A 22,953-nucleotide genomic window follows, 5' to 3' on the forward strand; every position below is an offset into this window, starting at 1 on the left:
TTAACATACACAGGATTTTTTATTGAAATATTTTCTCAATTACTTTTCCTCAGTAATGTACTGTGCAATGTAGTATTTTTCCATCTGCATTGCAATAAGAGCTTTCTGTTATAACGGACACCAAGGATGATTAACAAAGACAAGTGCTCAGTTGCACTAGGGCAGTTGCTCATAGCAACCAATCAGTTATTTGCTTTAATTTTCTTACTGGCAGCAAACTAGTCAAAACTAATGGCTGTGGGCAGCTGCACTTGTGCAATGTAGCACCTACACCAGTAAAGTAGCTCTACTTATTTGTAGTTATACACACTGTGAATGTTACAGAATACTTTTTATTTTCATGCCAGAGCTGCTTGCAGTTCACTGTTATTTGAAAGGGCACATTCATTCTAGGGCAGTGTATATATTGCTTGCCATTCACAGCTCTATATTCCTTAATAATACACGACATGATCTTGTGCAAAGTGGTGCATTCCAATTCACTTTGAATGGTGGGGAGTTGTCCAAGACATACAAATATTCCCTAAAAATAAAGCATGTGAAATTACAGGATCTGGTTATCTGGAGCTGGAAAAAGATAAATCATTTTCTCTTTCTCTTTCAATACTTCCTCTTCTTTCTTGCACAACCGCAGGCTAAACAATTGTCTCAGGACCCGTTCAAACTGGAAATGTGCTCTCTGTGGTTTCCATAAAACAAATTATTTGATTTCCAGGGATATTTTAACCTTGGAGGGGTCATGCTTCTTCATCCAACCACGCCAATATATGCAGTCTCTATAATCTTATTTCCTTTGTCCATTCTATAAAAAAAACCTGAAATTGAGATTTAAGATCTTGACGTGACAAGGATTTGTCTTTTCTTAGTCCAACAAATTGTTGGTGCTGTTCCCACAGCGCTACCTGGTGCTTTGGATTGGGTGTGTCCGTACTCTGTACATAACAACAGCTGCTGCAGGCAAGAGCAACAAGGAGGTCATGACCACAATGGTGGCCAGTATGATGAGGACTATGACCCAGACATCAAGGATATGCTTGGGAAGTTCTACTGGCGAGGGGGTGACAAGGTCACTCATTTTCGTTTTCCAATCCACAAAATTGTTCCTGTAACAAGAAAATCCCATGAGAGACAAGTCAGTTTCCTTATAATACACCAGTCGGTAATAATCATGAATCCCTTTTTATGTAGAAAGCACTATAAGGGGCATTTCATCTTGATCATTAATCAAGAGACGTCATTCCATTCATTCTGTTGTCTGTGACGTGAGGGGAAAACACTCATATATCTGCCAGTTGCTAGATACCCTTTGCCAAGCAGACTCCATTTACAGTTGGCGAGAGTTCCTTGCTTTATTAAACCCAACCCTAGCTAATTAACTGAGCCTGCAGGCACTTATAGGTGTGGGTCATTTCATGTTCTCAAAAAGTTTCATATACTCTATATGAAACTCCATATGACTTCATACCTGTGCCACTGTACAAAAATGGAAAAAAGATTCCCTGAGCTCTTTTGCACATTTTAATGTTGAGAGTATTACTACAAAGAGTTTAATTGTAATTGCCAGGGACTTCAGGGGAAGTTTGTCCCCGGCAGCAGGCTTTTATTTAATATTGTACACATCCACTGCCCCATAGGTCATCTTCATAATGTACCAATTTTCAGCCATTTTTACACAACGACAAGTAATGGTTCATTTAATTACAAAACGAACACAGTTCTTCTTGGGTCTCTAAGGGTAAGGCTACACTGGGCATTTTGGGGAGATTTGGTCGCCTGGCGACTAATCGGCTCGTCTTTGCGGCGACCAATCTCCCCAAACGCCTTCCCTCACTCTGCGCCGGTTAAATGAAAAACCGCTGTCGCTAATCACACGCGGCGGTTCCTTTTCCAAAGTCGGCAGAAGTGGAAACTCTTCTTCGCTTATTATTAAGCATTTAATTTAATAATTTAGGAAATAGGGAATGACCATTAAATAGGCTTAATGGTTAGAAACAGGAGGGTCCACCCAGGAGTTTTCCTGGTATCCCAGTGGGCTCATACAACAATGGGGACTATGGGGCATATTTATTAAAGGGAGAAGTGGCTAACACTGGCGAAAATTCGCCAGCGTGATGTCATTTCGGCACTTCGTCGATTTACTAACGGGCGCTGGTGTAATTATGCTAGCAAAGGAGATTGGTCAGGCGTATTTTCGGTCTGGCGAAAGAGCGCTACTATGCAAATTCACGCAAATATGCAAGTTTTTGTTTTTACTGAACGTTACCTCTATCGCCAGACCAGGCGAAGTGCAACAGAGTAGATAGGACTTGGTCCAAAAAAAGTTTCAAAAAACGCTGGCGTCTTTTCCTTTTTACAGGGTGATAGGCTGAAAAAGATTGTACATTTTTTTGGGTACCCTCCTTCCCCCCTACATTTCCTTACATATGGCACATAAACTATACACTGGGCTCATGTGTAGGGCAATATAACAACTCTATTTTATTTTATTAAGGTTCCCTGGGCTTGTGTAATGTAATGTATTTGCTGCAACATATACGTCCATTGAAATTTAACTTCCCGCCATATGCAAATGATCTAACGCTAGCGCAACTTCGCAAGCGTTCCGTGCCAGTGCCGAAACTTAGCAACTTAGTGAATTAGCGTTGTCGGTGCAAAGTGGTGCCTGGCGAAGTGTGGTGAAGGCGGAGAAGCCGTCGCTGGTAAATTTTTGGCCCGTTAGTGAATTTCCCCCTATGAGCCATGTGGGCAGCAAACACATAAGGATTTTCTTAATGGTATAAAAACGTTTTTATTACCTTTTTTGTGGGTTTCCAGTGTGCCTGATACCTATCTTTTCCTATGTCATAATGATTTGTCCGCTTCCTCTAGCTCAGGATCTGGGGCTGGAGCACCTTGACCACTGTATTTACATTCGTGAGTTTTTACCACTTGTGCTTGGTAGCTTTTGTTTTTTGTTTATTATTTTGCAAAAAGAAATAACGAAGACCAATTGAAAAGTTGCGACATACTAAAAAAGTTAACTTAAAAGTGAACCACCCCTTTAACCAAATATTGGCCCAACAGAAGGACCAGAAGACCTCTGCTCTTTATTATAAGCTGAGTATATGCATATATAAATCTATACTGTATTTTAAACAATCAACAGAACTTTAAATGCTGTACCACTGATACTCATTTGCAATGACATACCATTAAAACTGCCCATTCACTGCCTATTCACCAGTGGTCTGATTGCTTGGCCTGCACATTAGGTTGTTTAGCCTTTTAAATAAATACAGAATGCAGTGGTTTTGTGGTTTTGAAGCAGCGGAGCAGGAAGCAAGAGATCCAATTATGAATCAGATGTGCAGCATGCCGATTCATATGTAAGTAGTATAAACAGGATGAGGTGGAAATTTCACATCATTCCCTCAAATTATAAAGCGTCAGTATAAAGGTATAATATAATATAATACACACAGGCAGCTTAGTTCACCCAAGGTCAAATGCCAGAAATGATCTCAGTAGGATTCCTGTGTGTTTGGTGTGATAATGTACAGAGCATCAATATGCACAGTTAACTCTGCCAGATCTGCTGTATAAAGTAAAATACAGGCACACAGTTAGGGGGTTATTTATCAAAGGTTGAATTTTCGAAGTTATGTGAATAAAGTCACACATAAGAGGCAGGCGGGTCAAGCAGCAGAGACGGCCAAAAATCTCGAATGGCAGGAAGGCAATTAACATCTTCAAATGGTTCAAGGGACCTCTAACAAACAAGGGAAAGTTGTGCTCACCACTATTTTTTAAAAACATTAGGCGGGGGTGCAATGAGGGTGTGACCACAAAATACATATAGTCAACTAGTGGTGAGCACAACTTTCCCTTGTTTGTTATAGTTATACAGGAGCAGTGACCAGCTCCATGTTGTAGCTCCCACCCTTCCCAGCTATAGTCAAGTGATCCCACTGGTGTCTAATAAAAGGGCAGCCAAGTATGGAGGTTTACTTTGAAAGCAGCTAGTAAGTTGCAGGTAAAACTTAGTCCCTTTGTAAAATGTATAATTAAGCAATTGAATTCTTAATGAATCAGATGAAAAATAAGAGTAGGACTGGCCAGATATGGGATGACTTTGACGTAGTTGGCCAGCTTAAATATATTGCAATATATGGATAAACAATCCCTGTGTTGTTTAAAGGGTAAGGCATTTTTTAGTAGCAGTATGCACAAAATGTCTCTGTCTTAAATATATTGATAATGGGTTGAGTCAAGGGACCTCTGCCATTGACTTCTACATGAGCTGGGCAGGTTTTAGGTGGCAAATAGTAGAATTAGAATTGCTTCCAGGGTTCGATGTGCGATAAATCTCACAATCGAATTCAAATTCGCTTTTGTGATTTTAAATTAAAATTTCTGAGTTTTGATAAAAAAAAATTAGAAAATTCGAATTCGAAGTTACCATTCGAACCTTAGTCAATCTGCCCCTGATATCCACAGAGATGAAGATGTTTATCATTTTTTATCATTCAGCGGCTCATGTATTTGCTAAAGACATTTCTCTTAGCTAAGTATTATAGAATAACCATTAATAGGAACACAGTATCCTAAAAAACAAAAGACATCCAAGGTTTCTTCGGGCCACCAGAGCTGTAGAGAAGACAAAAAAAAACCTTCCAATGTGAACTTTCTTTATAGAGAAAGTGGCCTTAAATCCTCATCCCTTTCCACAACTATAGGCAAATACCAAGTGCCTGAAACATTGCAAATGTTAGTCTAATGGATGATGAAGGATCTAGCAAGTGACTCCAGGGATAATCTGGCATAGTATAAATTGTCACTCTGGGATAACTTATTCCTTCATGTGAAGAAAACAAAGTATGTTCCTTCGTTTGTGGGCAAAGCACTGATTATTTTTAGGCGTGCTAATGAAAATAAGCAAGACCAACATCTTTGCAAGATATTTCATAATGCTATATCAGCGCTGTAGTTCCTTTTTAATAACCACAATGTATCCACGGAAATTTAGCACCAATACGAGTTCCAGCAAACTTATAAACTGAGTTTTGTTTCAACTTTCCAAAGGAAATCTATGCATGTATTTTTAATGTTTCTGACCCTTGTGTGCTTACTCCTGATAAAGAACCACAGAATTCAGCTGGCAGTGAATTTTAATCCCACTGCATTCAATTACATAAGACATCCTTAGTGTATATATGGGACATTAATAGACTGCAAACCAAGTTCTGGGATCCACTTGTACAAAGTGATATAATAATTTAACAAAGGTGATTAATGTAAATGCATATATATGTTCCCTAATATATTCATCTAAATTCTTTTTTTTATGAAACTAAAAAAATAATGGTGCCAATTATGGTGGTTTACTTAACCAGTGGAGAAATACCAGCAATGAGAATGCAGGTAAACCTTTAAGCCCCAAGTACCAAATGGTAAGGCTTAAAGGGGATGTAAACCCAAAAATTTAATTTTGCACAATAAAGAAAATATAATTATAAATCAAAGGGAGGGTTCACCTTTGGGTCAACTTTTAGTCTGTTCTAGAATGGCTAATTCTAAGCAATGTTAAAATTGGTCTTTTGTTATAGTTTTTTTTTACATTATTTGCATTTTTCTTCTGACTGTTTGCAGCTTTCAAATGGGTGTTGCTGACCCCATCTAAAGAAGAAGCTCGTTAAGGCTAAAAACGTATTGTTATTGCTACTGAATAGAAACTAAATAACTCAAAAACCACAAATAATGAGAAAGGAAACCCAATTGCAAATTGTCTCAGAATATCACTCTCTACATCATACTGAACTCAAAGGTGAACAACCACTTTAATTACAAATTTTCAACAGTTACTTACGACACTTAAGAGATCCAACTGGAGGGCCCACACATTTCTCGGTTGCTACCCTATAACAAATTTGGGGCACTGAAGCACCTACCTTACTAGATACTTTCACAATCAGCAAAGAGTCTGCATCTTATCAGCCTATCTTTGGGGTGCTCAGGAGGGCCTGACTGCCACCCCCAAGTGATTGTATTGACATACCTGAAACCCTGGGCCAGTGCTCCGCTCAGCAGAAAACGGCACCAGCTTTAACTAAAAAGTCGGCTATTTCGTTCAACTGCGCTTGCGTTTGCCCTGGGAAATTAGAAAAAAGAAGAAGAAGCGGGAAGAGGATCACTCCGTGGTGCTCACTGGTATAACACCAGGCCAGTGCAGTTTTATATTGATAGGAGCACCGGCCCGGGGTTTCAGGTAAGTCACTAGAATCACTTGGGGGTGCCTAACATTGGGCACCCCAAGTGCAAGATGACTTTCCTTCTCCTTTAATGCAGCCCCTGTTTGACAGGTCTCCATAGGCCCGCTGTATAATCCAGTTTCTGAAACCTTGCTCAATAATTAAAAAATCAGCTCACTTTGGTTTAGAATGTGGCTGAACAAATTGGCAGTGATCATTTGGAGAGGTATTTATGGCCACATGTAGAAATATTAGTGCATATGACAGCTGTGTTACTCCCAATAGAATTACAATTGTTAAAAATGCCCTTAATCATTGTCACCATTTCCCACAGTAAAACATGGGAACTTTAGGCTAGTTCAACAATGGGCTGTTAAACAGCCCCTCCACTCATTTGTGCTTCTGCCCTCACAGGAAGGCCCAGATTTGTGGAAAGGCCACCAAGGCCTTTTTTTCCTGTATCTGCACCCTGGCCAACGCAATGCAGTGAAGAGACGCTACAAGTGGATGCAAGTGGAGGGGCGGTTTCTCAGCCTGCATAGAAGCGCAGTCCATGAAATTGCCCGGAGTGGCGCTAGCCTTGTATTTATTGTATCACCTGCCATTAGCAGCATAGGAGGTCTGTCAAGAGACAGATTGATTTTTCTCTTTATTTGTGTTACTAAACAAACAGCAAAATCCAGAAAAACCATTAGGGTGAAGCATCGAAAAGGGAAAACCTCAGCAGCAACTTCTTTTCTGGTAAAAGACAGGCTATTTAACTAGGGCCATAATGCTCTTCACATAATTTAGTAGTACATGATGGTTTGTGTGAGTGTTATCCTTGTAGATTGTTACTTACAATAATGAATGTAATTTGTGCTTCAGGAGATAAATGAGAAACATTTAGGAAAATATTAGTCATGGGCAAGAAATGCTAACTGGAAGCAGATTGTTATTCAGTGCAAAGGAAAAGTGACAGTATCCATTTTAATTTTAAAAGTTGACATGTTTTCCTGAGAAGCAGGGTAAGGAAAACCCATCCTTGGTAGCTGATGCAACAAAGTTTTATTTGGTGTAACTTCAAGAAATAAAAAAAATATATTTTTAGATTGGTTAAATCTAGCCAGAGTTTGTATCTGTGCACACTCCAAAATAAAAAAGTTAATAGCAGGGCAGGGACTAGGCAAGAGTGGTGGTGCTAGGCATGTACCTTTTCTGTCTGCCTAACCCTAGTTTGGGCCTGGGATAAGGGAAACAGAGGTCCTTCATGCACATTTCAGCACTCCCTTCACTGAAGTTTAGCGAGACAGTCCAACATAGGCACAGCTTACTGTAAAACTGAACATATCACATCTTAGTTAGCAGACATGCAGAGCTTTGGCTGTTGTCATACTCCCAGGATCCCTTAACAGCAGGCCCGGACTGGCAATCTGTGGGTTCTGGCAAATGCCAGAGGGGCTGCTATAAGGTGCCATAGAAAGGCAGTATTTAGTGGGCCTCTGTGGGCTGATTGGGCCTCAGTGTACCTGAAATGCCAGGGCCTATTTTAATTCTCAGTCCGGACCTGCTTAACAGCGATAACTGTAATGAGGCTGGAAGTCTGGTTCAATAACAACTGGAGAGGTGAAGGTTGGTCAGACCTGGTGTGTGTTTGCAACGAATTGCTTTCAAATACACCTTTTTTAGTCAATTGAGAACTCTTTTTATACTCTCTGACACACTATATATATATATATATATATATATATATATATATATATATATATATATATATATATATATATATATATAGTGAATAAAGTACCCCTTTTGTAAATTATAAAGATATTATAAGTTACAGAGGAGTTTCATGACCATATAAAAACACGAGGCCGAAGGCCGGGTGTTTTTATACAGGTCATGGAACTCTGAGGTAACTTGTAATATCCTTATAATTTAAAAGAGGGGGTACTTTATTATAATACTTAAGTTTCAGTGAGTCTTGTGACAGAAATGACATCACTACTCACCGTTTATAACTGATGACATCAGTTCTCACCGTTTATAAGGATATAATTTACAATATATTCATGGCTTTTGTGTATTATATATCTATATATATATATCTATATATCTATATATCTATATATATATCTATATCTATATATATATCTATATATATATATATCTATATATATATATATATATGAACCAATATGGTTAATATGCCTTATGGCTTTAATTACCTACCCTTCCCTTTTCCCTAGTTGCTGGGCAAAAGCCCATGGGGTATATTTATCAAAAAGTAAAGTTAGAGATCGCCACAGTCCTCTAGCATGAAATTCTGGCACTCTCCATTTATTTCCATGGGATATTTAAAAGAGTATTTATCAATGAGTGGAAGTGAAAGTTCATCCTTTGATAAATACGCCTTTCAAAATCCCATATAAATGAATGGAGAGTTGCAGAATTTCACTAAACGGACAGCACCTTTAGTGTCTGAGTCGAGGAGCAGGGAACCCATGAACGACGTTAGCTAGAGACAGGTTATATCTGTTATAGACTCTCTAGGAGAGTAAGATAGAGAGTACAGATAGTATAAGCAGCTTTGTGCTCCATCGAGGATCTGTAGCAGGGAGTAGCTTCCAAGGCTCCTAGATTGCCTTTAGTGAAAGGAGCGACCAAAGCAATTTAGCAACTTACTACACTACAAATACATGTCTGTTTAGAATTAATGTGCTAGTCATACACCAGTGCAGTGCCTCATTCAGAATGTTAGCAGATGATAATTCTTTCATCAAAAGTACATTATTATTAATTTTGTTCTTATAGTAATAATCAAAACAATAATAAATAATGTATAAACTACTGTTAAAAAATAATAATAAATGTTTGTGAAACATAGACACAGTTTCAGTTCGATCTTGGAACTTTCGTCAAAGACACGTTTCAGTTCCATCTTGAAACTTTCGTCAGGGATTAATGGAAGTACACAAGTGAGCGTTTAAAGGAACAGTTCAGTGTGAAAATAAAAACTGGGTAAATAGATAGGCTGTGCAAAATAAAAAAATGTTTCTAATATAGTTATGTATATAGTAATGTATAAAGGCTGGAATGACTGGATGTCTAACATAATAGCCAGAACACTACTTCCAGATGTATTTTTTGGGATTACTGATTTACTAGTAAATTGCTAAATTGCTTTGTAACAGTTTATTAGTGACAAAGCATTCGTATTCTGAAACTATATGAGTGCTTGTACCACAACTGGTGTCCTGAGCAGAGACAAAGCCATTCACTAGAAAACCTTAAGGGCAGGGGGCAGGGGCACACGGGCAGATTAGGTGAGATTAGTCGCCCTGGCTACAAATCGCCTCTTCTTCGGGGCGACAATCTCCCCAAACTGCCTTCATGCCGGCTATAATGAAAAATCGCCTGAGGTAAAAGAGAAGTAACAGTAGAACTTTGTTAGGCACACTTTGTAATTATAATGATTTACCTAAGACCCCAGGTTGATGCTCCTGTGTGTATGTGCAGTACAGTAAAAAGCTGAGCTTTGAAGCCAAAAGACTGCTTTTTGTTCTACTTCTACTGAACATGCGCACCTGGTCATATAGGCAGGACCGCCATCAGAAATCGCAGGGCCCCATACGACAAAATTTCCTGGGCCCCCTGGGCTGCACCCACCGCAAGCCCCACCTACAGGTCCGCCCCCCACCACACAGTAAAAATACAAAAAAAATATTGGTGGCTAGGGTTCCCACATGTTAATAAAAAATAAAAAGATATTGGTGGTCAGGGCCCCCATGAAAAACATTTGTGGCCAGGGCCCCCCATTAAAAAATATTGGTGGCTAGGACCCCACATGAGAAAAACTTGGTGGCCAGGGTCCCCTCCCCCACATTATGAGAAAATTGGTGGCCAGGGCCCCTTAAACGTCCATGCCTTCCCGAAGTCAGCAGCTCTCATAAAGATGGGGGGCCTGCTAATCAAGTAAGTGTGGCGTGGACGGGCCCCCCTTACCCTCGGGGCCCCCTACAACTCTCCCCTCTGTCCCCCCCTGATGGCTACCCTGCATACAGGTATCCATAAAGAGAAAGATGGCAATGCAGAGCTCCTGCAGTAGTAACCCAAGTTTTTAGCAGACAGGAGCACCAGCCCAGGGTCTTCTTCACTAGAGGGTGCTTAACAAATTGCCACCCCCAGTGATTGCACCTTTAATACAGAATCCTGTTATCCAGAAAGCTCCAATTATGGGACCATCTCAATTCTATTGGGTTTAATAACTGTTTAATTTTTTTTGGTAGATTTACATTATGGAGATCCAAATTCTGGAAAGATCCCTTATCTGGGAAGAAGCCTGGAGCAGCCATAATTGTTCTGAGGAAATCTCATATAAGTTTCTAATAAAACGGTGATCTTTGTTGGCCACAGTTTTGTGAAAAATAGTGGGAGGATTGGAAACAATACTGACACTTAAAATGTTTATTATTATTAAAAAAAGAGAGATAATTCAAAAATAAGAATTGGTCAACTAAGTAAGACCCTATAGAAAATGGCATTCCTGTATTTTAGAGATTTCTGTATAATGAGTTTCCAGATGTTAGCTCCCATACCTGTTCTGCACAAAATATTTATTTATTTTTCCCTTTTCTGCGGGCATGGCATGTTCACAAAACTCTCACCTCTGCATATCTTCATTAACAAACAATATTGCGAGCTATTTTCTATTCTCCATAGACTTCAACAGAACACCACCATCAAATGGTTGAAGGGAAAATGCCTCAGCTCTAGTAAGAAATATAGCAGCTTCTAATATGTACAAATACAGATATTCATGTTATATAGAGACACTGTACAGACAATAAAATACGGCTAATATATTACTATATTCTACACAGATTGTTTGCTATGGATTAGTTTTACAATCAGAAGAGTCAGAAGACTGATTAGGATCAGGATGGTTTTACTTTGTGTATTTACACAGATAATTCAATGATACTGGGTATTATTATTTGATTTAAATAGTACCAACATGCACAGAGGATTTTAAAAACATTAAAATAATAAAAACCAACAAAATATATATAGGAATAAATAACTGCAAACTTATTCAGAAATAGAGTTCAACTGTGATCAGTCTCTTCTCTTGAGTCACAAAGGAAAGGATCACGTAACAAGTTAAAACTTCCCTCTATCTCACGCCATCAGGCAGTGGAAAGTTGACACTCTGCAGAGTGTTGCTTTGAAAATAAATGTTTACTCATTCAAAGTACTCACTTCCCCATTCACTGCCAGTAAGTCTACCGAATTTATAACACTAGCACCTACCTTCTCAATGTTGCTCCATTGATCGTAGAAGTGGTAAGGAGCGGCTGTATTCAGGAGTGGCTGCACAAAGCCCAGACACAATGTTAGCACACTAATATGCCTTGCAGCAATCCTCGCATTAGCAAAATGCTTCTCTCACTGGCTTTATCACAAAGGGGATGTGTCTGACTTTGCAGGGAGGGGAAACTTCACTACCTCCTTCCTTTACAAACAAGGGACTCCCAAATCTCTCAGTTTGGTAGAAAGCCACCTAGCGAGGGAAACACAATAAACATTTTTGAATGAGGCATCCTCACTGCTGCAGAGAAAAAAAAAAGGGCATAGAATTTCCAGTACACAATCTTTGTCCAGGTATGGAAACTATCTTTCACAACAAAAAAAAGAAAATCAATTAAAATCTAATTATTTACAGTTTAAGTGAATTAAAAAAAACATAATAGGATTTCAGATATATTGACAGACCACCTAAGATGGCATATTAGTTGGTCTGTCCAAACTGAAAATTTCATCTGCTGATGCCACTTGTCTTTTGGTGAACGGTCAGAGGTTTTGAAGGAATTTCCAGATGTCTGTGGTGTGCCAGTTACTAGTTAGCCAGTCTTACAAAATTCCTGCTCCATGGATATAGCGGATGTTAAAAGTGATTTTCCATTTGTAGCAGTAGCAGACTATATATATATATATATATATATATATATATATATATATATATATATATATATATATATATATATATATATATATATATATATATATATATATATATATATATATATATATATATATATTTATATATGCAATAGTTAATATTATTAGCAGAATAATAGTTTTTGGTTTTTTTTGAGATGCATATAAAAAGATTGGACAATGATATAAACTATGCATCAATCCCCTAAACATAAAAGTGTGAGTTGATGCTGTTTAGATATTGTCACGTTCGGCACCCTAACTCCAGAACCAATGCTAGGCTCCCTGGTCTCGGCTCTTGCTTCTGCCTTTAACAGCCGCCTTTCACCTTGAGAGGAGCCCTCTGCTAATTGGATGCAGCCAAGTCTTACTAAGAGAGGAGCAACGGTAAAGGTTCTGAATGAGCAAAGGGGCACGATCGTTTCACCAAGGATACTGGATGGAAGAAACATAGCTTGGAAGACGTGTAGACGGGCAGGCTGGGCCAGCACAAGCAGTGTAAGAATAGTCAAACAGGCCGTAATCAGGATTGGAGAGCGTAGAATAGTCAGACATGGATCAGCTTGGAGAGTTCAGAATAACCAGCCAGGAAAGGGTCAGGATGCAGAGTTCCAAAAAGTGGGGATGGGGGGGTGGGGTCAGATAACTTTTGCTTTGTGCATTTCCCACCCTTCCAAACCCCCTAAGCTGTACAGGTTTTTCCATTCAAACAAGAGGACAGAGGTCACTAGCGGAGGTTGTCGAACATGCGGTGGGACTTCGGAAAGATGAATATGGAGGTGGAATGAGACAGGATGGGAGGGTGGAGCCATGCCAAAAAGTGGGGAAGGGTTCAGAATATTCAGGCAATGCAAGGGTCAGTAACAAGAAGATCAAGCAGGATTCAAATAGAATTAAGCACCAGGAACTTACAAATAGAACCTAAAAACGGTCAATGTGCTAAACACTGAAATCCTTGTAAATACTGTTCGAATTTTGCACCGGCGTATAAAGGAAAACCAGCACAGAAGGAACACAGACGCATGCGGCAGGCGTCCCCGCCAGAGGCCACTAGACCACCAGGGTAAGCCACTAGACCACCAGGGTAACCTTTCGTTACAGATATTGTACTTCTGTGACATTAATTTTATGGGATCAGCATTTCTGATTTGTGCAGTGCTTTCTTTATATGCTACCATGACCACACACTTAAATATGCCAGCTGATGTATGCAGAGCAGATGGCAATGGTGTATAGAATATATTAGGTGTAGCCTAACTGGTCTCTGAGACCTTTTGCCTATTACTGATGTGATATCAGCAGATGTGACATCACTAGATTTCACATTCTTGCAGAATTAGCGCTGGCATTCTAACTAAAGGTATTTAAAGGAAAACTATAGTTACAGATAGTTTATATTAAATTAAGTGGTATATTAAAGAATCTTACCAAACTGGTATATATATATTTGAGTAAATATTGCCCTTTTACATCTCTTGCCTTGGTATGTGGTATGATGGTATGTGTGCTGCCTCAGAAATAACCTGACCAGAAATACTGCAGCTCTAATTGCAAAAGTAAGAAGTTTGGAAGCAAAAGACAGAACTCTGTCCGTTAATTGGCCAATGTGACCTAATACAGATGGTTTGTTTAGTTTGTTTATATGTAATATGAATCCTAGGATCCCAGGGAGAGGCTCTTTTTTAAAATGTCAATTTTCTATTTTTGATTACCCAATGGCACATACTACTAAAAAAGAACATTATTCTGAAAATGGTTTATTTACATGAAGCAGGGTTTTACATATGAGCTGTTTTATGTCATATATTTTTTATAGAGACCTACATTGTTCGGGGGGTATAGTAGCGGTTGTTCACCTTCCAACACTGTTTTTCCCCGTTCAGTTGGTTTCAGATAGTTCACCAGAAATAAAAACTTTTTTTCAATAACTTTCTATTATTTATTTGTGACCATTTTTCTAATATTGCAGTTTAAACTGGGAAGGGGTCACTCACTGACTCACTGTAAGGCTAGGGCCAGGCGGGACCGAAATCAGCCTGCTGAAATGATCCACAGGCCAATTTCAGCCCCTAACCGCTAGCTGAATCCTTTTCTGTTTGGAAAAATGGTAAAGAATAAAAAAAAATTAAAGCATTTGTAAAAAAGTCTTTCTGGCGAGCAATCTATAAACAACTGAACTGAAAAAAGTGAACAACCCCTTTTTACACCTATGCACACCAATGCATATTTAAAGATCTATGCACATCAGAATCCACTTGATAAAGGACATGTGGTCAGAAATATCTGTCAGCTTTTCCTACTGCTTTAATTTTGCACTTTAAGGGGCACATTTACTAAGGGTCAAATATCGAGGGTTAATAAACCCTCGAATTGAAATCCTTCGAATTTGAATATCCTACAGTCGATAAAATCATTTGAATCGAACAATTTTAATCGATCAAAAATAGCTTAGAAAAGTTATGGGGAAGGTCCCCATAGGCTAACATTGTACCTCGGTAGGTTTAAACTACCGAAGTATGTAGTTGAAGTTTTTTAAAGAGACAGTACTTCGACTATCGAATGGTCGAATAGTCGAACAATTTTTACTTTGAATCGTTCGAATCGAAATCGAAGGTCGTAGTAGCCTATTCGATGGTCGAAGTAACCAAAAAAAATACTTTGAAATTCAACGTTTTTTTCATTCTAATCCTTCACTCGAGCTTAGTAAATGTGTCCCTATGACTACTTTTTGCTATTTATACTACACTGTAACCCTATTAATTTTGCTATACGCTTGTCATGTTTAATATGACACATAAAGAAGCATTTGCAAAATACCATAAGGTAGGGTTGCCACCTTTGCTGATGGCTAAACCCAAACACAGGGGGGCGGGGCAGTGATATAGGAACAGGCATGATGACATCAGAGGTGGTCACAATAATGTTGGTGGCGTTATGACACCAGGGCAAGGTTATTGCATCATTTAGAAGCAAATGGCTGGATTTCTATCCAGTTTTCACAATATTTTAAAGTGTTGATGCCCAGTTCAAAGCAGGGATGCACCGAATACAGGATTTGGTTTGGGATTCGCCCAGGATTCGGCCTTTTTCAGATAGTTCACCAGAAATAAAGACTTTTTTTCGGATTTGGCCGAATCCTTGTGCCTGGCCGAACCGAATCCGAATTTGCATATGTAAATTAGGGCGGGTAGGAAAATCACGTGACTTTTCGTCACAAAAGAAGATTTTTTTCGTCACAAAAGAAGATTTTTTCCACTTTTTCCTTTCCTGCCCCTAATTTGCATATGCAAATTAGGATTCTGATTGGTATTCAGCCGAATCTTTGACCAAGGATTCGGCCGAATCCCAAATAGTGGATTCGGTGCATCCCTAGTTCAAAGCCACACAGTCGGCACCCCTATCTCTATCTATATTCTGCTTGACAATTAAGCCCAATCCTTTAATTACATGATTGAGAGCTTTCATACAGAAATCAGTTATCCAGAAAGCTCTGAAATACAGCAATACTAACTTAGAAAAAAAGATTCTTATTTTTGATTTGCTTTTTTTTCTGTAATACTAAGAGAGGTGAGTATCTTAGTATTTAAATGCTTTTCATATACAGTATTGGGCAGATTATTGTTCGGGTTTCATAAGGTTGAAAACCGAACAGACCTGAACAAGGCCTTACAAAAACAGAACAGTTCGAGTCAAAACCGAACAGGTGGCAACCCTACCATAAGGTGTTTTTGCTATAAGGTGTGGACCGATTTAAAATAGATGTTAATGTCATATTCGGTCTGCCTGATCTGGCTGAAGGAAAGCAGATATTTACATTTCACCCAAACACTCTTAAAACATTCATTGTGAAACAAATTTGGTTTGATATGCCCTCCATGCATATGTACAGTAAAACCTAAATTTTACATCCCCTGATTTTAAGTTTTCCCTCAGTTTACAGTGTTGTTTTGTGGTCCCACCTATATATTATGCATAATACATTTCCCTGATTTTACATTTTCCTGGATTCTACTGTATTCCACTGCTAGTTGTTGGGCTGTTATGGTTCTTTTATATAAACCGTATTCTGAGATACAGGCATAGCAAATGACAGCAAGCATCGGGTCTCGTGAGCAAAGCATTGATTGGTCTCTCAAGCTGCTCCTCCCCTGCTGTAGCTTTTATAGGTGAAAGACCTCCAAGGCCAAAACCCATCTAGAAACTCCAGCTGAAGGGCTCCAATTTCATTTAAAGGGGTGTTTCACCTTTAAGTTAACTTTTAGTATATTACAGAATGGCCAATTGTAAGTAACTTTTCAATTGGCATTTTTTCTTTTTTATACTTTTTGAATTATTTGCCTTCTTCTTTTGACGCTTTCCAGCTTCACAAATAGGGGTCACTGACCCCCTCTAAAAAAACAAATGCTCTGTAAGGCTACACATTTATTGTTATTGTTACTTTTACTCATCTTTCTCTTTAGGCCTCTTCTATTCATATCCCTGTCTCTTAATCATATCAATGCATGGTTGCTAGGGTAATTTGGACCCTAGCAACCAGATTGCAGAAATTACAAACTGGAGAGCTGCTGAATAAAAAGCAAAATAACTATAAAAAAACCAAATAATAAAAAACAATTGCAAATTGTCTCAGAATATCACTCTCTACGGCATACTACAAGTTAGTTTATAGGTGAACAATCCCTTTATATGCAGCCACCCTCCATCTACAACAGCAAAGTGTTCAACCACAATACTAGAACGAACACGCAGGCGGAGATCAGTTTCATGCCTAAAACACAGGAGCGCGCACGCAGTCAAGAGACTCTTTGCGGTTCACCCGCCCTGTAAACTGTGAGCCAAGATGGCGTCGCTGCTGCAGCTAGAGAGAGTCTTGTACCTAGTTTACGGCGAAAAGCCTATTCGAGCTCCTCTCTCTCAGCTCTATTTCTGCCGGTACTGCAGCGAGCTCCGCTCCCTGGAATGTGTCTCTCACGAGGTGAGCTAAACAAGGCAACTCTAGGGAATTTAGCCGGTTTTCCCGACTGCGCTCTGGTCTGGCAGCTGGTAATCTCATTGGTGCATATCATGTTTTCTTTTGGCTGTGATTGGCTGGTGTTGCGGAAGTGTTAAATAGGCCTAGTGTTGTGCTGTGACTGGAATAGGTCCTGTGCTGGGTGTAGCCTTCTCATTTGTTGTTCGAGTTTGGCCCAAAAAGCCTGCTGAATTGTATGTGGCCTTCTCTGTGAGGTGTCAAGAGCTGGCAGTGAGGGTTTAGGGTGAATAGTTAAGAGGTGGCTTCGTAACTACAAAAGAGAAAGCTCTGGGTTTTCTTTTTTTGGGGGGGGGGGGGGTTGTAAGTAAAGGTACAGGGAAATTTATGGGATGTATTGAACAGTAATGGGGGCAGCAATTCAAGCACATGATACACAGTAGATAACGGATAAATTCTGAATAATCCCATTGTATACTACAGAGCTCATCTGTCAGTGGCGTAACATCCAGGGGAGCAGGGAGTGTGATTGGACAGGGTCCCGCGCCCCGTTGCAGCTGCTAAGAAAATCGGCCTGGGGGGCTGCATGGCCCGCTCCCACCTAGTTACTATTCTGTTATCTGCTGTGCATCCTGTGCCTTTTCTCCTTTTTCAGCTTTGAATGGCTGCCCCCATGGCTACACAGCAGCTTATTTATAGAATAAACTGCAGTTTAAAACACTCATTTTTTGGTGTTAAATTTTCTTTAATATATGTAGCCTGCAACTAGGGTTGCCACCTTTTAAAAGAATACTTACCGGCCAGTGGGGATGGTGGCCTAAAAGGGGCATGGCAGTCAGGGTGTGGTTATGATGTGGAGGGGGGCACTGCATGGGTCTGAGGATGGGTTATTTAGCGATCTTTGAAGTGTCTGGTAGATTGGGGGCAGACCAAGGACTAATCTTAAGGGTATTACAAATTTACCGGCAACTACATTGCCGGTAAATTTGTAATATCGGCCCTTGCAGGTGTTTTAACGGCTTTGCCGGTAAAATACCGGCCGGGTGGTAACCCTACCTGCAATCACCAGTTATTGTTGGACTACATTCCTCCACCATCCCACTGACAGCCAGAGCCTGAAGGGTTAAATATATATAATAGGAGTCCAATTAATACGTCTTGTTGTTTTTGCATGCTATTTCAGGATACATGGGGAAATTGAAATTATGCCTTGTATGTTTCTTGGCAGATATATTCCCCCCTCCCTACACCCTTTTTTGTGTGACTGTTTTGCTAACAGAAGACCATTATGCAGGGGGATTAACTGCACTGGGCATCTACTTATCTGCCTTACAAGGATCAAACATGGAGCAGTTTAAGTCTCCCTGTTTAGCTAAAGAAATAACAGAAACCTTAAATTTTTTTGGGATCAAAACAATATGCAAAAAGTAGGTTCATTACAAGCTGTTTCTAATTCCTGTTCATTAAAGAAGGAAAGCTACAGAGGCAGATTATAGCCAATAGATTAGCTACAATAGTGCAAGCTTTAACACTATTTAGTCTTTAGATTGCTTTACCATACCAGAGTAAATGGCTCTAGAAGTGCTCTCTGTTTCTTTAGCATAGCAGCTGACATATTAGCTTGGTGTGACATCACTTCCTGCTTGAGTCTCTCCCTGCTCACTCATAACTCCGGGCTCAGATTACAGCAGGGAGGGGAGGAGGGATAGAGGAGCAAACTGAGCATGCTCATGCCGTGCCCTGGAGGTTTAAGCTGAAAGAAGGAAGTCTGATGCAGAAGCCCATGTGTACACAATAGAAGGAAATAAATGCAGTGTTTCTTTTGACAGAGGACAGAGCAGCATTACCTTGAGGGTTTACTAGTGTATTTATATAGACCTTTCTGATAAAGTTTACTTGTTTTTAACCTTTCCTTCTCCTTAAAAACCCTCCACACACTGCAAAGTAACAAAATGTTATGGTCTTGGATTTTCTTCATATGATTCAAATTGAAAGAAGGCTGCACACCAGTATTCCGTACATGAGTTCACAAGAATACTACAGGAAGGAGGAAGATAATGGGAATGGGATGCTCAGCGTTATTTTAATGAAATAAACCAATCATTTATGTATTTTTGTTTGCTATATGTTCATTGTTTTATAAATATGTTAATAAGAATAATACTAATACCATATTTTCTCTTTGTTAAATTGTTGTATTTTAGACCATTCTATCAGTTAAAAACTACAAAAAAACATAAACACAGAATTCATTAAGGGCTAGTCCACACGGGGAGATAGCGACGCGTTTGCGGTCGCGGCGACAAAGCGCCGCGACCGGCGCAGGCGACAGTTTTGTATGGGCGCCTATGTAAAAACGCCTGTGCTAACCACACGAGGCGATGCGCTTTTCAACAGTCGCCTGAAAATGCCTCGCCAGGCTTTTTCAGGCGACTGTTGAAAAGCGCATCGCCTCGTGTGGTTAGCACAGGCGTTTTTACATAGGCGCCCATACAAAACTGTCGCCTGCGCCGGTCGCGGCGACTGTCGCGGCGCTTTGTTGCCGCGACCGCAAACGCGTCGCTATCTCCCCGTGTGGACTAGCCCTAAAAGAAGTACCCCATACTGTGTGTAGGATCAGTGGCTCATGTGCAACACAAATGTTCATTAGCTGCTATAGTCAAACTTGGCAGGCAGGTTAGATTTGGTTGGTCACTAGCGGTGCTCGTACGGGTATCATTGGCTGACCAGCAGCTGAAACCAGCATGTCCCGTGGGAAAACTACCATATAAATTGCCATGTTATGGAAAGCAAGAAGAACTGTATACTGCCTCATAGCAGCACATATATTAGCATGTTACTTGGCAGTTAGCCCAGAAAAGATTTTGGTTTTTGTGGAGAGTACCTCTCCTTGGAATCCTTGTGCATGCCCTCTGTTCTTGTTAGCTGGAAGTGGCTAGCCAGTTTTTTCTTGTAAATCAAAGAGGCTGCCACAGAAGATCTAGCTGCTTAAGTGTAGTTAATGTCATGCTACATACAGTCAATTTTATTTCTCCTTCACTTTCACTTTGCCATGCCTGGTGTTGAAAGCATTGTGTTACTTTTGTGCTGGTGTCATAGATTCTATGGTGGGTGGTTTTGAAGGACACTTGGGCATCACTTTATTTATATAGCTCTTTTAACAAGGATTTTTTTTTTAACCTTACCTGGAAAATATGTTGACCTAAGAATAAATTCTTTTTCTGTAGGTGGACTCACACTACTGTCCCAGTTGCCTGGAGAATATGCCATCAGCAGAAGCAAAGCTGAAAAAGAACAGGTTTGTTAGTGGTTATTTTATGTAAAACAAATCACACCAAACACTGCCCGACCATTCACATTCCAATTGGTTGGAGGAAGTTAGATTAACAATACACAGGTGTGTGGGCAAAATAGACTCCATGTCTAGGGTGGTAAAGCAAAGGTTTAATTACCTTTTCTGGACTGGCTAAATGTAATGGCCCTTTGGTTCCAGCAGAAAGAGAAAATTATGTTTGGTACCTTTTTGTTTCCTCCATGTTAGTACAGCTGCAGACAAAGTGCATAAAGTGATGAAATGTTAGTTTGGAAAAATCAATATGGTGGTCTGTCAAACTGACACTTGAGCTCAGATGATTGGGTGGTATGGTTTACTTTAGCTGCTCCGGCTATACAAGCAACTTAGTACTTCTACATGCTTCATTAAGGGTTGCCATCTGGCCGGTATTTTACTGGCCTAGCCGGTAAAGCACCTGCCAGGGACTGGCCCGGTATTACAAATGTACCTGCAATGTAGCTGCCGGTAATTTGTAATATCCTTAACAAAAGGAAACTTACCTTTTCTTCCTCATCTTGCCCTCCCTCGATGTGGCCCCACCCCCTTTGTGGCACGGTTCCGCCACTTTTTGCATCACAGCCTGCCCCTTTAGTTACCACCCCCCCACCTCCGCTCGTCGGTAAAATTTCTTTACAAAGGTGCCAACCCCAGCTACAATAGATGTTTGCAGATGTTTATCTGCATGTATAGCCATGACAGTAATAAAGGGATTTATTATGGTAAGTGCTTAAAGGGGATGTATTGGCAAAAAAATAAAATCCAAATTTTCCTTTCTTTAATGAAAAAGAAATCTATCTTCAATATACTTTAATTAAAAAATGTGTACCGTTTTTTTAAGAAACCTAACTGTATGCAGTGAAATTCCCCCTTCGTTTTACTTGCTCTGATTGCTGAGGATAGGAAACTTCAGATGGTCCCTAACTGCTCTGCAGGGAAATGATCATGCTTTCAAACAGCAGGGGGGCCTCCCCACCTTACTTCCCAGAACTCAAGCAGCTTTGTTTGTTTACCTGTAGAGCAGCTGGCGACCGTGTAGAGATTCGTATCCGCAGACCTAGTGCACTCTGCATGTTCTGATTATTAATCGGTCTTGCTATATGGCAATTATTTGACTTGTGCTGTATTGATAATTTATGATGATCCTTAAGCTCAGCCCTTTCAACTGAAGCCTAAGCATGCGCATAGTTTTGGTCTTGCAAAGATGTTTAACACAGTTACAAGATGACAGCCCCCTGACCAACTTTGAAAGCATGAATCATACTGCAATTAGGCTTCTTGTGCAGTAAGTTCATGTTTATATTTAGTATACAAAATACAGCATTTCTAGCATTATTCTATTTTAGACTTTAGTTCCCCTTTAAGTGTATTCAGTGTGTCATGGCCACCAGTATTACTTGACTGTTACTGCAAATAATTTCAGCTGTCTCTTATTTGTATCTTAATTTCAGCATTGTAATTGAATTGCACATACTTGCAAGAACATCATTATATGCACAGGTGCTTTTCAACACATTCCCTTTCATGTATCAGAAATTTACTATATATAGTCAATTGGAGTTCTTTGACATGTCTAAAATCTCTCAGCCTGAGGTCTTGTGTCTATAGGATCATAGAAATCCTCTGTGACTGTTTTATAGCGAGGGCTCACACATTCCATATGTATATTATATAAACACAGATATATATATGTATTTCATCTCTGTTGTTTTCTTTTTACAGATGTGCAAACTGTTTTGACTGCCCTTGCTGTATGCACACTCTTTCCACCAGGGCAACTAATATACCAGCCCCACTCCCAGATGACCCAGCCAAAACTACCATGAAGAAAGCCTATTACCTCGCCTGTGGATTTTGTCGTTGGACTTCCAGGGATGTTGGGATGGCTGACAAATCAGTTGGTGAGTTTTCAAAAATAAAACAAAAACTAGATAGAACTTACACAGAGGACAGGTATGCGAATAAACTTTTAAAATCTCGGCATAACTATCTGATCATGGCTATCTTTTGTTTTTTGTTGCAGCTAGTGGTGGGTGGCAGGAACCTGAGAATCTACACACACAGAGGGTAAGTACGTAGCTGTAAATGTTAAAGAATTACCTATCTCAGTGAAGACCTGTTCCCCTAGACATAAAAAGCTGTACAGTGTACAATAAAAGTTTTCAAATTAAACCTAAAACAAAAACTGTGGTACCGTGTTAGCCAGTAACAAAAATAACAGATAAAAAAAACAAACAAATACAAAAAGTATTGTAGAAGTGATAAGTATTGTAGAAGTGATACCTATATTGGCTAACAATAAAAAAAAAAATACATTGCAAGCTTGCGGAGCACCAAGGCCACTTCGTCGTTTGCCTGACGAAGGGGCCTTGGTGCTCCAAAAGCTTGCAATGTATTTTTTTTATTGTTGGCTAATATAGGTATCACTTCTACAATACTTTTTGTAT

General features: G+C 39.7%; 1 protein-coding gene and 1 long non-coding RNA gene across 4 annotated transcripts in view; one reads left to right on the forward strand and one right to left on the reverse strand.

The window, feature by feature from the left end:
* On the reverse strand, nt 1-17,220 carry LOC108712635. The gene is made up of 3 exons (XR_001935016.2): nt 17,083-17,220; nt 11,520-11,769; nt 1-1,103 (listed from the first exon to the last, which is right to left on the reverse strand). It is a non-coding gene; the product is annotated as an uncharacterized LOC108712635 (long non-coding RNA).
* The window catches only part of dctn4.S (dynactin subunit 4 S homeolog), a 19,902-nt gene continuing 9,888 nt past the window's right edge, over nt 12,940-22,953 (forward strand). The window contains exons 1-4 of one of the 3 annotated variants that reach the window (XM_018254947.2): nt 12,940-13,269; nt 20,403-20,473; nt 22,229-22,407; nt 22,530-22,573. In XM_018254947.2, the coding sequence (XP_018110436.1) occupies nt 20,439-20,473; nt 22,229-22,407; nt 22,530-22,573 (258 nt within the window). In that variant the 5' untranslated portion in view covers nt 12,940-13,269; nt 20,403-20,438. Of the gene's footprint in view, nt 13,270-16,945; nt 17,182-20,402; nt 20,474-22,228; nt 22,408-22,529; nt 22,574-22,953 lie in introns of those variants that run through there. The other 2 variants (XM_018254945.2, XM_018254946.2) reach the window with 2 other exon arrangements.

This window comes from Xenopus laevis, chromosome 3S (assembly GCF_017654675.1).
Source record: "Xenopus laevis strain J_2021 chromosome 3S, Xenopus_laevis_v10.1, whole genome shotgun sequence".
In the NCBI taxonomy this organism is placed as follows: Eukaryota; Metazoa; Chordata; class Amphibia; order Anura; family Pipidae; genus Xenopus; species Xenopus laevis.